The sequence below is a fragment of the Benincasa hispida genome, chromosome 9 (genome assembly GCF_009727055.1).
Source record: "Benincasa hispida cultivar B227 chromosome 9, ASM972705v1, whole genome shotgun sequence".
Lineage (NCBI taxonomy): Eukaryota > Viridiplantae > Streptophyta > Magnoliopsida > Cucurbitales > Cucurbitaceae > Benincasa > Benincasa hispida.
This window is the reverse complement of record NC_052357.1, coordinates 34853530-34868917: the sequence shown is the minus strand read 5'-3', so window position 1 is coordinate 34868917 and position 15388 is coordinate 34853530. Positions and strand designations below refer to the sequence as shown.

The 15388-nt window shown below is 34.5% G+C and overlaps 1 protein-coding gene across 1 annotated transcript; it reads left to right on the top strand.

The window, feature by feature from the left end:
• The first annotated feature begins 3920 nt into the window (after window positions 1-3920).
• On the top strand, window positions 3921-7307 carry LOC120087195 (uncharacterized protein At4g13200, chloroplastic). The gene is made up of 3 exons (XM_039044103.1): window positions 3921-4352; window positions 5275-5429; window positions 6971-7307. The coding sequence occupies exons 1-3, from the start codon at window positions 4157-4159 to the stop codon at window positions 7181-7183; spliced, it is 564 nt and encodes a 187-aa protein (XP_038900031.1). The 5' UTR covers window positions 3921-4156; the 3' UTR covers window positions 7184-7307.
• Window positions 7308-15388: the final 8081 nt, after the last annotated feature.

Sequence of the window (15388 nt, the reverse complement as noted above, 5' to 3'; positions counted from 1 at the left end):
TGCATGATGAAAAATCAAATTTCCACCTCAAAAGAAGGAAGCTATAATAAATAATACTAAACTAAGCTCACTTTGACCATCAATATTTAATTTTGTACTTAATAAATTAATCAACATTTTCAAGAATTAAAGACTACAAGATATACAACTGGAAATTTAAGGCTCATTTGCTAATGTTCTCCTTCCTTGTTATTGGTTCGCCTTTCTTATATTTTAAGAAACAAACATTTTTGGAAAGTAGATGACAAAAAAAATAAATTAATAGTCATGGATAGAAATAGAATCTAAAAGCTTAATTTGAAAAAATAAAAATAAATAAAGACAACATAGACTTTTGGTCCATGAGGTTCAGGAGTTTATGTCTATTTAGTCTCTAAAAAGTCTTAAAGCGAACATTTTAGCCTCAAGATATGAGAAATAGTTCTAAATGGTCCCTTAGGCTCCTTTAACAGTTAAGATTTAGGGTTTAGCAAAAGGCAATGACAACAACCGGGAAAGGTACACCAAAACGACCATTTAGAACCAATCCTCAAACTTTGGATGCTATGATTTCATTTATTTTTAGTTTTTAGTTTTGAAAAATTAACGTATAAACATCACTCCACTACTAAATTTCTTGTTTTTTTATTAACTTTTTACCAATATTTTCAAAAACTAAGCCAAATTTTGAAAAGTAAAAAAAAAAAAAAAAGTTTTTTAAATTTAGAAATTGGATAAGAATTTAACCATTTTACTTGAAAAAAGATGAAAGTCATTTTAAGAAATTGAAAGAAATGTACTTAATTTTTAAAAACCAAAAAGTAAAACAAAATATTATCAAACGAATCCTAAAATGTTTATTTTGAAACTTCAAAGTACAAATAGACATCAACTTAAACTTTAGGACAAAAATGTATTTTGCACACTAGGAGGCATTTGGAACATAGGTTTAGAATCAAAAGCCTGAGAATTAAATGATTGGAGGCTTATTTGACGGAGTTATGAAGCTTGAGAATCACATATGTCCATGTTTGAGGTGCAGGCATGAGTATGGGTAATCTGATCTATATTTTTTAGTGGTTGTTATATGAACTATATAACTTCTAGTACATTATGAAACAATTTTTTTTATAATAATTTTGAATGAAAAATTTAATTTGTTCATTTAAAATGAAAATCATATTAGCCTTCTCTTTTGTACTCTTAGATTAATTCATTTGATCTGTTAATTTCCATGACAATAGTGTAGGAATGACAATGATTAAGTTATTTTATAACAACTCATAATAAAAGTAGAAAAGTTTAATCAACAAATTCAATTTCGCTTTAAATTCTAATTTATCTATTTTTAAATAACAAATTTATATTTTAATAACAAAGTAATAAAGTTTGACATTTAGTATATTTACACATTTATAACATGTTAGTTTTGTTTCAAATCCTCAAGTTTTTCTTCTTTTTTTTTTTCTTGTAATCATGAAATTAATCTTACATCGGGATTTGCATTTAAAAGAATTCTGAATCCATCCTTCAGTTTCTATTTTTTTTTTTTTTTTTTGATAAAATGAAGAAGGATTGGAAGGGAACGAGAAATTGAATGGAAAAGAGAGAAGAAATAAAGAAAAAATCGTCAGGGACGATCAATAGGTGACCAACGATGGTAGGTGGGTAGTGGTTGGTGACCTTAGTGACTGATGGTGGATGACAGGAAACAAAGAACATCTAACGATCCACGACTAACATAATCGATACCATGCTTTAGTTAGGAAGATCCTTGAATAAAGGGTATTGTTTTATTTTATTTTTTATTTCTGTGAAAAGAAAGAAAGGGAAAAAACTGAAAAATCCAAGAGAAAAGGGAGGAAGACGAGAAAAATGGAGGAAAAGAAGTTGTCGACTATCACAGACAACCATGCATTGGTCCATGACGATCACAGTAGTCGATTGACGATGATCACGATGGTCGATCGACAACAATCATCACAATCACTACAGTCGACAACCTTAATGATGAACCTAACGGTCGACGGATCGCTGATGATCACAACGTCGGTTGCCAATGATCACGATGGTCAATCGTTGGCTATCACTATAGTTGGTTGTTGATGGTCACGATGGTTGATCGTCGATGATTAATACATTTAGTCGGACGGTTGATCACTGACAATCATCAACCATAATCAACCATATTGATAAAGAGGTATGATATGAAGGAATTAAAACATATCTCAAACCGACAAGTTTGATTTATTGCCCAAGACATAGCTTCAAAAGTCACCCCTTAAATTCAAATATGGGCCAAACACCCCTCTAAATTATCGGGATTTTTACATAAAAGATCATCTTTGGCCATATTTAAAAAATGTCTTTAATTTTGATTTTTTTTTTCAATAAAGGCTTTTTATTTTTGAACAAATGCCCTTGTCCTTTTTTTTTTTTTTTTTTTTTCATTTTCATTTTTATCCTATTTAATTGTGTAATTATGCTTTTTCAATGAGCCACCTTTATTTTCCAATTTTCAAAGTCCCTTTAATAATAGAGAGAGAATTACATTTATTATGGAAGGAAAAAATGAATTTAATATAATTTGTTTCATTTTTATTTGGAGAGAGAAAAGACATTTAATATAATTTTTTCATTTTCAATTGGAGATAGAAAATACATTATTTTATTTTCCATTTCATGGTTTCTAGCATCTTTTCGTTTTTCTTGTTTGGTTTTTTATATATGTGATATACACTCTTGTTTGTTTTAATCTAATATATTCTATTATTTATTTGATTTATATACCAGATATTTATCTATACACTTTGGTATCACTTGTGACGGTAATATATTCTCCCGATGTTCTTATATGTATGTTAATATATATTGAAACATTGTCAATATACCTTGAAACATTGTCAATATACGTACCTTGGAGCATATACAAAATTAAGAGTAAATTTTACAATATTCAAAATTAAGAATATATATTGTTTAATCAAATTTCTTTATTAGTTATTCTACAGTATATGAATCACATATTGACTTAATGTTCAACATAAACTATAGTATACATATCAAATAAACAACGGTATATACTATGGTATATAATTCACATATATCAAATAAATGAATGCAATTGACTTGGGGGTTTATAACATATATATTTAGGGTTAAAAAAGAAAAGAAAAGTTCTCCTCGGTCTTGGTGCGGCGGATCTGTATAGGAGATATGAACAAAGTCCATCTTCATCTCTCCATCTTCATACGGAGGTTTATAACGCATAATTCTCCATCTTCATCTCTTCTCTCTCTCCTCGTGCCGTCAATTGAATCTACTCATCCCGTCGGCGTCGATCAAATTTGCTTGCCCCACCATGCCATCAATCGAATCTGCTCGCCTCGTCGCCGTCGATTCGCCCCATGTTGTCTGCGCCATCGATTTGTCCCATGTTGTTCATGTCGTGCCATCAATTTACTCCATGTCGGTCGTCTCTCGTTGTCAGATCTGCTTGCCCCACACCGTCCGTCTCTTGCCTACAACTCACACCGCCGGAATGAGAAAAGAGAGAGGAGGAAGAAATAGGCGTGAATCATGGGGAAGAGATAATATATGCAGGGAGCGAAAATATGCATGAAAATGAGAATATATGCATGGAGAAGAGAGAATAATATATATATTTATGTGTGGGTCAATACCTAAATTGCAAGTAGCTAGTTACATTAGTCGAAAAACAAAGTTCAATAGATTTCTCTCTCTTTTTTTTTTTTTTTTTTTTTTAAATGAAATCTTCAAAACATGTCCTTATTTTCAGGCCTTCTAGATAGAATCCCATAATTATCAAACCAAAGTTAAAAAGTAATACAATAATTACAAGGATGAACTTATGCTACAAGAAGTCATAAATGTCATAACCACAAAATATGTGTAGTGTGTTTTGAATTAGAAAACTTTCCATTTAGTCAGGGTGCAAAATTCCAATCCACGAAAGTGGCAATTGGGTAAGCCGAACGAGGAATGAGCAAGGTCCGAGTCACTGTCATCAAACAGCTCAAGCCTACAAGTACAATTTTTCCAATTTTCTTTCCCCCACCAAAGATTTTCTTTTATAAATTCCTGTTTGGTTGTCAAGAAATCGAGCGAGAAACTCTGAGAAAGTGACGCCGTGTAATTTTCCATTCCATCGCACAAAATGAGTAGTGGGGTTACATCTTCAGTTTCCCAATCCCCTTTTTCACTTGTGCCCACTAAACCAAAAATTACCCATTATTCATCTCAATCTCTCCTTCTATTTCGCTCCTCTTCAACTCCTTCAAATCTCAAATTTCGAAGAATTTCACATTTTCAACCAAATGGGTCTCCCAGATTCATAGCCCGTTGCAGCTCCGGTACCTTTAATCCTTGCCTCCTTTGCTTTTGTTTTCCAATCTGTTGTTAGTTATTGGTGGATTTCACGAATGTGTTAGTGGTGAATCTGTTGTTAAATCCGTTGTTAATTCTGAGATTTGAGTGAATCTCTGCGTATTTGTTGGTTTTTATTTGGATTTCACAAAACAGTGATGGTCTTGCTTCTCGTATGAAGCTATCTGATTCTATGACTACAAACTGTTTGATCTATTGTTAATGGTTTTATTAAGTGTGAAGTTGGCCTAATTTTGTTGTGATTTGTTTTATTCAACTCAATGAATTAAGAGCTAATTAGTTTTTTAGACTAGGAATTTATTTTCCTTGCACTTAAATCTGAGTTTTGACCAAATTATGAAACTTGTCACGTTCGACAAAGATCTTCTCCTTCTAATGGTGGAGGAGGAAATATGACACTCTTTATTTTTTGGTGAAAGTTTGGAGGTTGAATGAATAATTGGGATGGATTGAGGGAGAATCTGCAGGACCAAATAGATCTTGAACTTGACTTCTTGTATCTAGGCCTTTAACCATAGTTTTGTTCTCTGATTCTCATGAAGAACTTGCTCAAAGAGTCAACTCATTCCAAACTGATAATCATAAATCAAATGTCCTTTTTTATATATAATATAAAAACAGTATACAGGGTTCTAGGACCACGAGAAAACCCACTTGAATCTGTATACAATGGAATACTCATGTGCCCTTCCCCCTTTCCATAAAATTATCCATTCTCTGAATTTGCCTTATGTGCATTGCTGATATAGGTAGGCAATTTTAAGAAGACGATATTGAACTTATTAGGGGAAAATTCAACAGAAACTGCGGAAAGAAAACTTTTGTATTTGGGATCTTCTAGTTTTGTTACCTTTATCAAGAATCCAATGAACTAGCTGTATGATGCAGGTGATGGTGACAGCAGGACTGTTTTAGATGCGTTTTTCTTAGGAAAAGCTTTGGCAGAAGCCTTAACTGAGCGAATCGAGTCAACAGTTGGAGAGGTTTTGAGTGGGATTGGTAGGCTGCAAGCTGAACAACAAAAACAAATTACTGATTTCCAGGTAGGGTGCAGCAAAGTTAATGATAGACTTAAGATGACTGATATGAGATTCTGATTTTTATTTCCTTCCCATTTGTGTGATTGATAGCAGTTTAGTTTTGTTGGAGATTTCTTTTGGCTAATCATCATTACTATTAATATTTTGCTTCATCTAATTGAAGGATAATAATCTCAGGTTCCTTCCCTTCTAATTAGCCAATGTTATCCCTGCTGCAATGCCAGTTTACTTCCTTTTTCTTTTGAAACAGGATGGCATAAATTTGCGTAGAACTTCCTAATGTTGTTTTTAGTTTACTGCATTGTGATCTCTTGAACTGTAGATTATACTAAACCAATGAACAAAAAAAGACGGTTGTATGGTAGTACTGACTAGGAATAAAGTCATTTAAAATCCATGGATGTTGTCAATGTTTTCTTCTTGGATATTAGCTTATGAAGGTAACTACTTCGAGACATAAGTAACTGATGAAACTACTGTGGCTTAAAACTTTCGAGTGTAGCAGTAGGTTAGGCCTGGATTGAAGCTTTTTCATGAACCTACTGAAACCATGCTGCATGCCTTGTCATTGTGGTTCATGTTTCTGAGATAAATCTTTGTACTTTTCACAAGCGAGTCAATAACCTTAAACTTCTGGGATCTAAACTTAATAAGTGGTGAAATTTATACATATAGTAATCAAGTTTTCATTTATTTTGAGAATTTCATCTGGCTATAAGCATCATTTTGGTTGGATGACATTCCTATTGTGAGTACACATTGTTTTGATATGGAGCTTGGCATTTTTTTGCTAAGCTACCCACTTGATTTTGTGGTTAGGTTTCGGGACTTTTATGGTTGGGATTTTGTCATTTTTTGGGGTTAATTTTGGGTGGTTTTCAGGTTGAATTATCTGTTATCTGTTTGTAAATCCTCTTTAGTTTTAATGAGTGATTAGGGGAGTAGTAATTGGGGGTGTATGGGCAAAGGAGTTGGGAATTGTGGAGTTGTGAACTCTACTTCTTGTTTGATCCTAGAAGTTCATGGGCCCCACAACTAAAAACATAATTTTATGCCTTGTTAACTCCTTATATTGTGGGTCTAAAGAGTTCATAGCTCCCTAGATTTCATAACTCCACTCCTTGCCCCAAACATCCCATTAATTGTCCACCTCATTTAAGATCAGTTTCGTTTCAAGTTAAAGTCAGCCTACCAAGACAAGAGTGAAGAGTAAGAAATGACAAAAAATTTCCTTTCAACATTTTCAATTTCCTCATAGTAAATTGGGATGGATGAGGTGAATGAATCTCAATATTATGGGTGTGGAGGTGTGTGCTAGTGCTATCTTGTGGGGTTTTGGGGTGGGAGAAATAACAGAATCTTCAGATAATGTGACGGTTTTTTGTAAGATGTTTGGTCTCTTATTAGATTTTTTGTATTTTACTAAGCCTCTGTTTCTAAGCTCTTTTGTAATTATTTGTTAGCTCTCATTTCTCAATATTGAAGATGGATGAAATTTAAATACACCCTTTTATGGTTCATATTTGAATGAGCTTTATATACAGGAGGAAGTGATAGAAAGAGCTAAAAAGGCCAAGGATAAAGCAGCACGTGATGCCAAGGAAGTACAAGGGCCTGTTTCCTCTTCAATAACATCGCCTACAATCGAAGTTACTTCATCTCCAACTCCTTCGACCAATCGACAACAACTCTCAAATCCTGACCAAGATTCAGAAACTGTTGTGAATCAGGATCCTCCTCTTGGTGACAAAGAGTAATTGTCTTCATGTCAATTTCTCTTGGTTAGACATAATGAATGTAACCTATTTACCGAAGATAAATAATTTATTTGGTCTTAAAATCATATAGTAATTACCTTCTTAAGGTTTTGTCTATTAGATATCTTGAGTTTCTTAACGTCGAATATTCGAACAATCTATTTAGTAAAATTATTTAGGGGGTGTTCGGCCTATGAATTTGGAATTAGGGGCTTGGTTTTGAAGGTATGCCTATGTTTGGACATTTGGAATAAAATTCTTGGAATTAAGAAACCAAACTCATGGATCTGGATCAGGTTGTTTTTAATAAATGCCACGAGTTTGAGAAAAATCTCTCTTCACCTCTTACCTCTTATTAGTGGTTACCGGTGACCGTAGAGGTTTATGAGTAAAGGAATCATCGGTCTTCTTTCATCCAAGCAAACAGGGTACGTCAATTATTTGGTTGATTTTCATGGTGGATCTCTCAAAGTTCAGTTATTATTTGTTGATTTTAATCTCCAATGGAACAGTTTATGTACTCTTTGTTTTCGTTTTTTGAAAAAAAATATAAGGTGTGTTTGATATACATTTTCAAGTTTTTAATTTAAAAAACAAGTCATTTTGAAAGAAATTAGAGTGTTAGGTAGAGGTGTCCAATTTCTCCACGGGGACGGGGACGGGGTCCTGTGGGGCCTTACCTTGAATGAGATGAGGATTCCCCGATTAGGCGGAGAATGGGGAAGGGAGTGGGAGAAAAAAATTTTCCGTGAGCTAAACGAGGATGGGGAATGCATTCCCCATCTCCCATCCCCGCCCCGATTAGCTTTTACATATTTATTTAGTATAGTTATCTAATGTTATGTTATTATTATTATTATATAAATATTACATTTAAATTTCAAATTTGATTATTTATTGGGAAAGATAATGAATATGTTTAAATTGAATGTTTAAATTTAGATTATAGATGTGAATAATTTGATTTATATTTATTTCTTTCTACTAGAAAAATAATTAGCTTTTTTAGGCCAAAATTTTAGTAATTTATCTTTAAATTCAAATTGTCATATAAAATTAATTATAATAAACAATTTAGTGATAAAGTTAATTATTTAATTAAAATTTAGTTACATTAGTGATTTAAATTATTTTTCATTTTACAAAAAAAAAAGGTAACGGGAAAAAATTCCCCGCGGAGAACCCGATCTCCACGAATTTTCCGCGAGGAATTCCCGCCCCGATCCTCGTGGGGAATTTCACGAGGATGGGGAATGAAATGGGGAGCGAGGACGAAGATGGAGAATGACATCCCCGCCCCATGGACATCTCTAGTGTTAGGCATCCCCTCAAAATAATTTTTTAAGTGTATTTAATTAGTTTTAATCAAAAGTGTTTAAATAAAAAGAGTTTTTTGAATTTTTTTTTTCTCAAGTCAATCCAAACAAACTCTTAATTACTCTTGTCCGATGAAGCACAAATACTTCATGTGAGGCAAAGAATACATACCGATACTTCCAGATATTTCTCAGATACGTATCTGACACGCGATTTGACGTATCTATTTCTATGCGTACTTTTTTTTTTTTTTTTTTTTAAAAAAAAGACAAGTAACTCATCTAATTTTTTCCATTCTAAAATTAGGCAACCTCTTTAAAAAGCTCACTATTCAAGTCCGAAACTAAAAGAAAAAAAAATAACGGACTAAACCCTAGACTAGAATCATCTAATCTTTATCTTCACATTTGAGTCTTACAAAGTCCACCAAAATATAAACCATTTGGATATCTTCAACATTAAGTTCTTCGTTTATTTTCATATTTCTCTCTCTAATATTCTTCTTCGCAATATGAGTCACTTTTCTATTGCATTTTATTAACTATTGTACTTCAACATCTTAGATGTTTCTTTTTTTGTATTGTATTTCAGTGTTTGTATTCAATTTTGTACTATTGTTATTAACTTGTATGCTAAATTTATCTATATCCTAGATTTTTTAAAAAGAAAAATATGTATTTTCAACGTATCAGTATCCTCGTTTTTTAGAAATATATATATTACAAAAATATATAAAAAATGATGCATCCATAGACATATTCGTATCTTTGTTTTTTTAGAAATTGACGAATCGCCATATCCGATCGTATTCGTATCTTATAGTCGTATCTGTGTCTGTGCTTCATAGCTCTTGTCTATCTTTCATTCCATTTGAGATGATTTCAGTTGATAACAATGTTAAGACATGCATTTCTTTTTTTAAAAGTAATCTATTAAATATAATTTTGTTTAGGCAATATGAAATATAAGTTTGAAGTTTACTGTTTCTGGATGTTTAGATGATTTTTATATTTTTTTAGTCCTATAGTTAGATTAGTTGAAATTTGAAATATTAAATATATATTTATAGAATATGCCATATCACTTCACAAATATTATAAATATAAGTATTTTAAGGAATTTAAGAAAGCCACATTAAAGTAGCTGGCGTTGGCGGGAAACTAGGGAAATTTGTATGGATGATCTATTTTTTGAGTCCAAAATGTCAAATGACCCATTTTTTTAAAAAATAATGTCAATTGACCATTTGCTGACATCATCATCATACCAAATTACGTAAATGCCCTCACATCTTTGTCTTCTTACCCTTTTACTAAAAACCAACAAAAACTAAAAACTCTTCAAACGTAACGGCTTTGTATCGCTCATAAGCTCTAGATAGTTTCGCTGCGTTTTAAAATCCATCATTTAGGCTTGCAAAAGATTCCACTGCCGCCGACAAATCAAATTTGATCGACAAGTGATTTCAATCTGTGCCTGAGGATGTCTTAAACTCGGTAATGGGGAAAGGGTGGATCATTATGGGGTTAGAAATACTGTGAACCTATGATTTTTTTTGTTTGTTTTTTTGATTTTCGATGTGTTCGGAGGTTGGGGACTAGTAAAAAGAGAAAATGTGAGCGAGATAAGTGAGAGTGAAATCGGTGAGAGCGATACCAGAAAGGGTGGGTCGTTTTGGCGTTTAGAAATACTGTGAACCTATGGTTTTTTTTGTTTGTTTTTTTGGTTTTCGATGTGTTCTAAGGTTGAAGACGAGTAAAAAGAGAAAATGTGAGTGAGATAAGTGAGAGTGAAATCAGCGACACCAGAGGGAGTGATACCAGAGAGAGCGACACTAATGAGACAATGTCCAGCGAGACTTAAAGAAAATGTTTTGTTTACAATTTTTTTCTGAAGGAATTTACTGATTGAATCTTTATTTTAGTGATTTAAGATGTCAACATGTTTTAGAATACCGATAGTCGACCGATTTCTCAGTCAAGTAACGAGTTTGGCTCACATTGCTAATGCGAACATGACTGTGTGGAGAAGCTTACCCCACGATAGTTAGAGATGTTCAAGAGAACAGTTTTTGGGCGATTTGTAGATATTGACATGGTGTTCAACAACCCAATTATCCATCATATATTGTTGAGAGATGAAGAGCACGAGAGCTGACTCAATGAGATTCTCTGTTGGTGGAAAGGTCGTCAAGTTTTCAAATGATGATTTTTTGTTGATGACTGGTTTGTGGCGATCCCCTATGTGAGTTGATCAGAATTAGCAGTCCTTATATGAACTTGGAATCAAGTATTTCAATAATCGAGTGACGAATGACACATTGCATATCAGTCTACTAGAAGAAAAATACAAGGAGTTGGGGTTTGAAGATGACGAGGATGCTGTGAAAATCACATTAGTGTACTACACGTAGGTTGCAATGATGGAAAAGAACAAGCAGAAAAGTGCAGTGGACCTAAACGTTTTAAAGACGTTCAGAACATAGAGTACTACAACAGTCTAGACTGGGGTACCATTATTTGGGGGAGGACACTCGATGCCCTAAAGACTACATTGAATGATAAGATTAGTTTATACAAGACGAAGGTGAAAAGAAATAAAAATTATGTCGTGAAGTACTCTTTGCGTGGCTTTCCACAAGCGTTCCAGGTAAATTTGCTTAACATAATAATCGTGTTGTTTGATTTAATATTACTATTGTTTTTAATCTATGTTAAATTTTATTTAGGTATGGACGTACGAGATCTTAGCAGCATTGATAGCTAGGAACATTGTGGAGCAAAGGAGCAAGGTGGCTTTGCCTCGTATATTACGATGGTCATGCTCCCACTTAGTGTCTTCCAAAGTACTTGAGAGAGACATATTCGAGTCTAACAATGTAAGTGTACTCTATGCATAATATGTTTATTTGGTTGTTAAATTGACACTAACTATTTTACTGGGATGTTAATGCAAATAAAGGTTAAAGAGAGTTTTGTCATGACTGACACTGAGAGGGAGTTTCGAGATACCCTAGTGGACAGACGACTTATATTCGATCTAGGTGCCAATGATGATAGTGTTGAAAGCGACAGTAGGTCGAGTAGTGGGGGTAGTTTTGAAAGCGACGGTGATGATCATCATGGAGGTAACAATGATGAACACGAGCATTCTGAGCACGAGGATGTTGAATGTGAAAGGGTAGGGAGAGACATTGTAACAACCCAAATTTGTACGCATACACTATAGGAAATTAAATGTCAAATGTTAAGCAGGACGGAATTTTATTTAAGGGGGTGGTAAATGTAATACCCTTTCCCTAATTTAGTAAGAGAGCAAAGTTTGAGAGAAAAGATGGAGAGAAAGAAGGAGAGAGCCACACTGGCGAGATTAGAGAGATCGAGATTGGAGAGAAAATTGGAGAGAGCAAGAGTAGAGAGAGCGAGATTCTCAGCGAGAAAGTGAGAGAGAGCGAGAGTAGAGAGAGCGAGATTCTCAGCGAGAAAGTGGGAGAGAGCGAGAGCCACAAGAGTAAAACCAGCGAGAAAGCTGGAGAGAGCGAGAGCCAAACCAGCGAAAAAGCTGGAGAGAGCGAGAGCCAAACCAGCGAGAAAGCTGGAGAGAGCGAGAGCCAAACCAGCGAAAAAGCTGGAGAGAGCGAGAGCCAAACCAGCGAGAAAGCTGGAGAGGTCTCTTATACACATCTAGATGTGTATAAGAGACAGATCCTAGCTACATTGATAGCTGGGAACATTGCGGAGCGAAGGAGCAAGGTGGCTTTGCCTCGTATATTACGATGGTCATGCTCCCACTCAGTGTCCTTCAAAGTACTTGAGAGAGACATATTCGAGTCTAACAATGTAAGTGTACTCTATGCATAATATGTTTATTTGGTTGTTAAATTGACACTAACCATTTTACTGGGATGTTAATGCAAATAAAGGTTAAAGAGCTGTCTCTTATACACATCTAGATGTGTATAAGAGACAGGTATAACCTACTAATCATTAGATGAGTTAGTCTCTGCTTAAGTCCACATCTTCCTACCAAGGCGGAGAAATTTATGTTAGAAGCATAACCGACCATCACATATTATTATATATTTTTGGTCCCAATCATATATTTTCAGGACATATTGCATGTGATTGTGCATCTGGTCACTACCCTATGTGAGAACTACTTACTGGGTATATTATATACTCATCCTATTTTACAGACTTTGTAGGTAAGGACACAGTGTAGGTGGCAGAACTGGACGTCACTCAAATGGCCAACCATCAAGCTCATTATTATAGGTATATGCATTTTTGTATCACTATGCTAATGTTTTATGGATCCTGGTGTTTTGTAAAATAAACTTTTTGTGTTTTGTAAAATAAACTTTTTATATAGTTTTCTACCTAATTAATAAAATCTTAGATATGTTCTTTTGAGTTTTTTTCTTACCAAAACTTATCTCATGATAGAAAAGTCTAAGTATGCATGTTGTAGCGGTCGGACCATAATATGTAAGAATCCGGTTGTTACAGTTTGGTATCAGAGCATTTGAGCCAATTAGGATCTACTAATTAGAAGAGTCATGGTGTTTGATGGTTCGGCTTGTTAAGTGATGCCCACAGTTATGCCAAATACGCTGGTAAGTGGAATTTTCAAACAAGTAATTTAGTAAATAATTTAGTAAACATAGGTATGAATTAAAAAAAAAATTAAAATTAGATTGCTTCCTTACTATGAAAATAAAATGTGTGTACCAGATGCCACCACAAAGGGCTCCAACACGACAAGGCAATCCTCGAAGTGAATCCACAAGGGATCAAAATCAAGGACATGGACAGACGCCTTACGTGTTATTTACACAAGATGCACTACAAATACTAATACAAAATATGAGTAATGGAAACACAACTTCGTTCACCACACCAATAACCAACGATACAAATGACTCGAAGATCATTCGAGAATTCAGGAAGTTCAATCCTTCAACATTTGATGGATCATCTGTGGATCCAACTATAGCAGAGAATTGGATAACAGAAATAGAAACTATTTTCCGCCACATGAACATTCCAGAAGAACATAAAGTAAATTGTGCCACCTTCATGTTAAGAGGTGATGCAAAGTTCTGGTGGGAATCCACACAAAGAACAATCAAAGGTTCAGTCTCATAGCAGCAATTCAATCAGGCTTTTTACAATAAGTATTTTCCTTTGACAGTGAGATATCAAAAGGAAGTGGAATTTCTTAATCTTGTCAAGAGAACTGTCGGTGGGAGTATAAACGGAAATTTGATCGCTTGTCCATTTTGTCCCTCGAATGGTGGACACAGAAGGAAAATAAGATGGAAAGGTTTATTTGGGGATTAAGAGAAGGCATTCGAGCATTGTTACGCTTTCCGACACAAAGAGTATGCTCTTGCCCTCGAGTCGGCCTTACTCATGTAAGTAGATCTTACTGTCAAAACTCAACTTCTGAACGAAGATTCATGCCAAATCAAAAAGGAAATTCACCCAACAAGGCTCCAACGTTCACAACGGCAAGCAAAAATTTCCCAAAGCACTCAGGGGCGTACAGTCACAACAGAGAGTCAAAAATTCACATATCCTAAGTGCATAAATTGTGGAAAACACATCAGGGCAATGTCTTCGGAACTTAGGGGTTGTGTTCAACTACGGCCAGACGGGTCACTATGCAAATGCTTGCCCAAAGCTCATCAACAAGTATCAACTGCCAGACCACCCAGCCTACTAGTAACAAGGTTACCCAACAACAGAAAGGACGGGTGTTTGCTGTTACATGTCAAGAGGCAGAGGATCAATATGCAGTTGTTACAGGTACATTACCATCCTCGGGTATTATGCCTTCACTTTATTTGATTTGGGCTTAATCTAATTCATTCAACTCTACAAAATTTGCACAATATGCTTATTAACATCAAAGCCCTTAGGCTACATTCTTCCGTAGCTACTCCTGCTGGAGTATCTGTGTTGGCCAACTCAGTAATAGAAAACTGTGAATTGTCAGTATCAGGACATAAACTAGGGGTGACCCTCTATCATCCTAGACATAAGTGATTTTGACATAATACTAGGTAATGGACTGTTAGCAGCAAAACTATGCAAGCATAGATTGCCATAATAAAGAAGTCCACATTCACCTTTCCAACAAGAACACAATTTTAAGTTTAAGATTCTAATACACAATCAGCCCCAAGAATAATTTTAGCCTTAAAAAACTAAACATTTGCGCAACCATGGGGCTTGGGCATATTTAGCAAGTGTAGTAGATTTACGAAATCAAAAGGATGAAATTAAGGCCATTCCTGTAATAAGAGAATTTGAAGATGTATTCCCAGAAGAGCTACTAGGTTTACCACCTAGTCGAGAAATAGAATTTTGTATAGATCTAATTCTCGGAGCTGAACCAATATCTAAACGCACCATATAGAATGGCACCTGCAGAATTAAAAGAACTCAAAATACAATTACAAGAATTGTTAGTAAGGATTTAACGCCAACGTGTCTCCATGGGGAGCACTTGTCTTATTTGTTAAGAAAAAGGATGATCAATGCGTTTATGATAGATTATCGGGAGTTGAATAAGTTACAATAAGAATAAATACCCACTTCCACGCATTGATGACCTATTTGACCAATTACAAGGAGCCTCATATTATCCAAAATAGACTTACGATCTGGATATCATCAACTACGAAATCAAGGAGTCTGATATACCCAAGACTGCTTTTCGAACAAGATATGGCATTATGAATTCGTATGATGCCTTTGGATTAACGAATGCCCCAGAAGCTTCATGGGCTTGATGAATAAATTTTTAAGGACTATCTTTATAACTCGGTGATCGTATTTATAGAATATTTTTGGTCTATTCCAAGTCTGAAGGAGAACATGA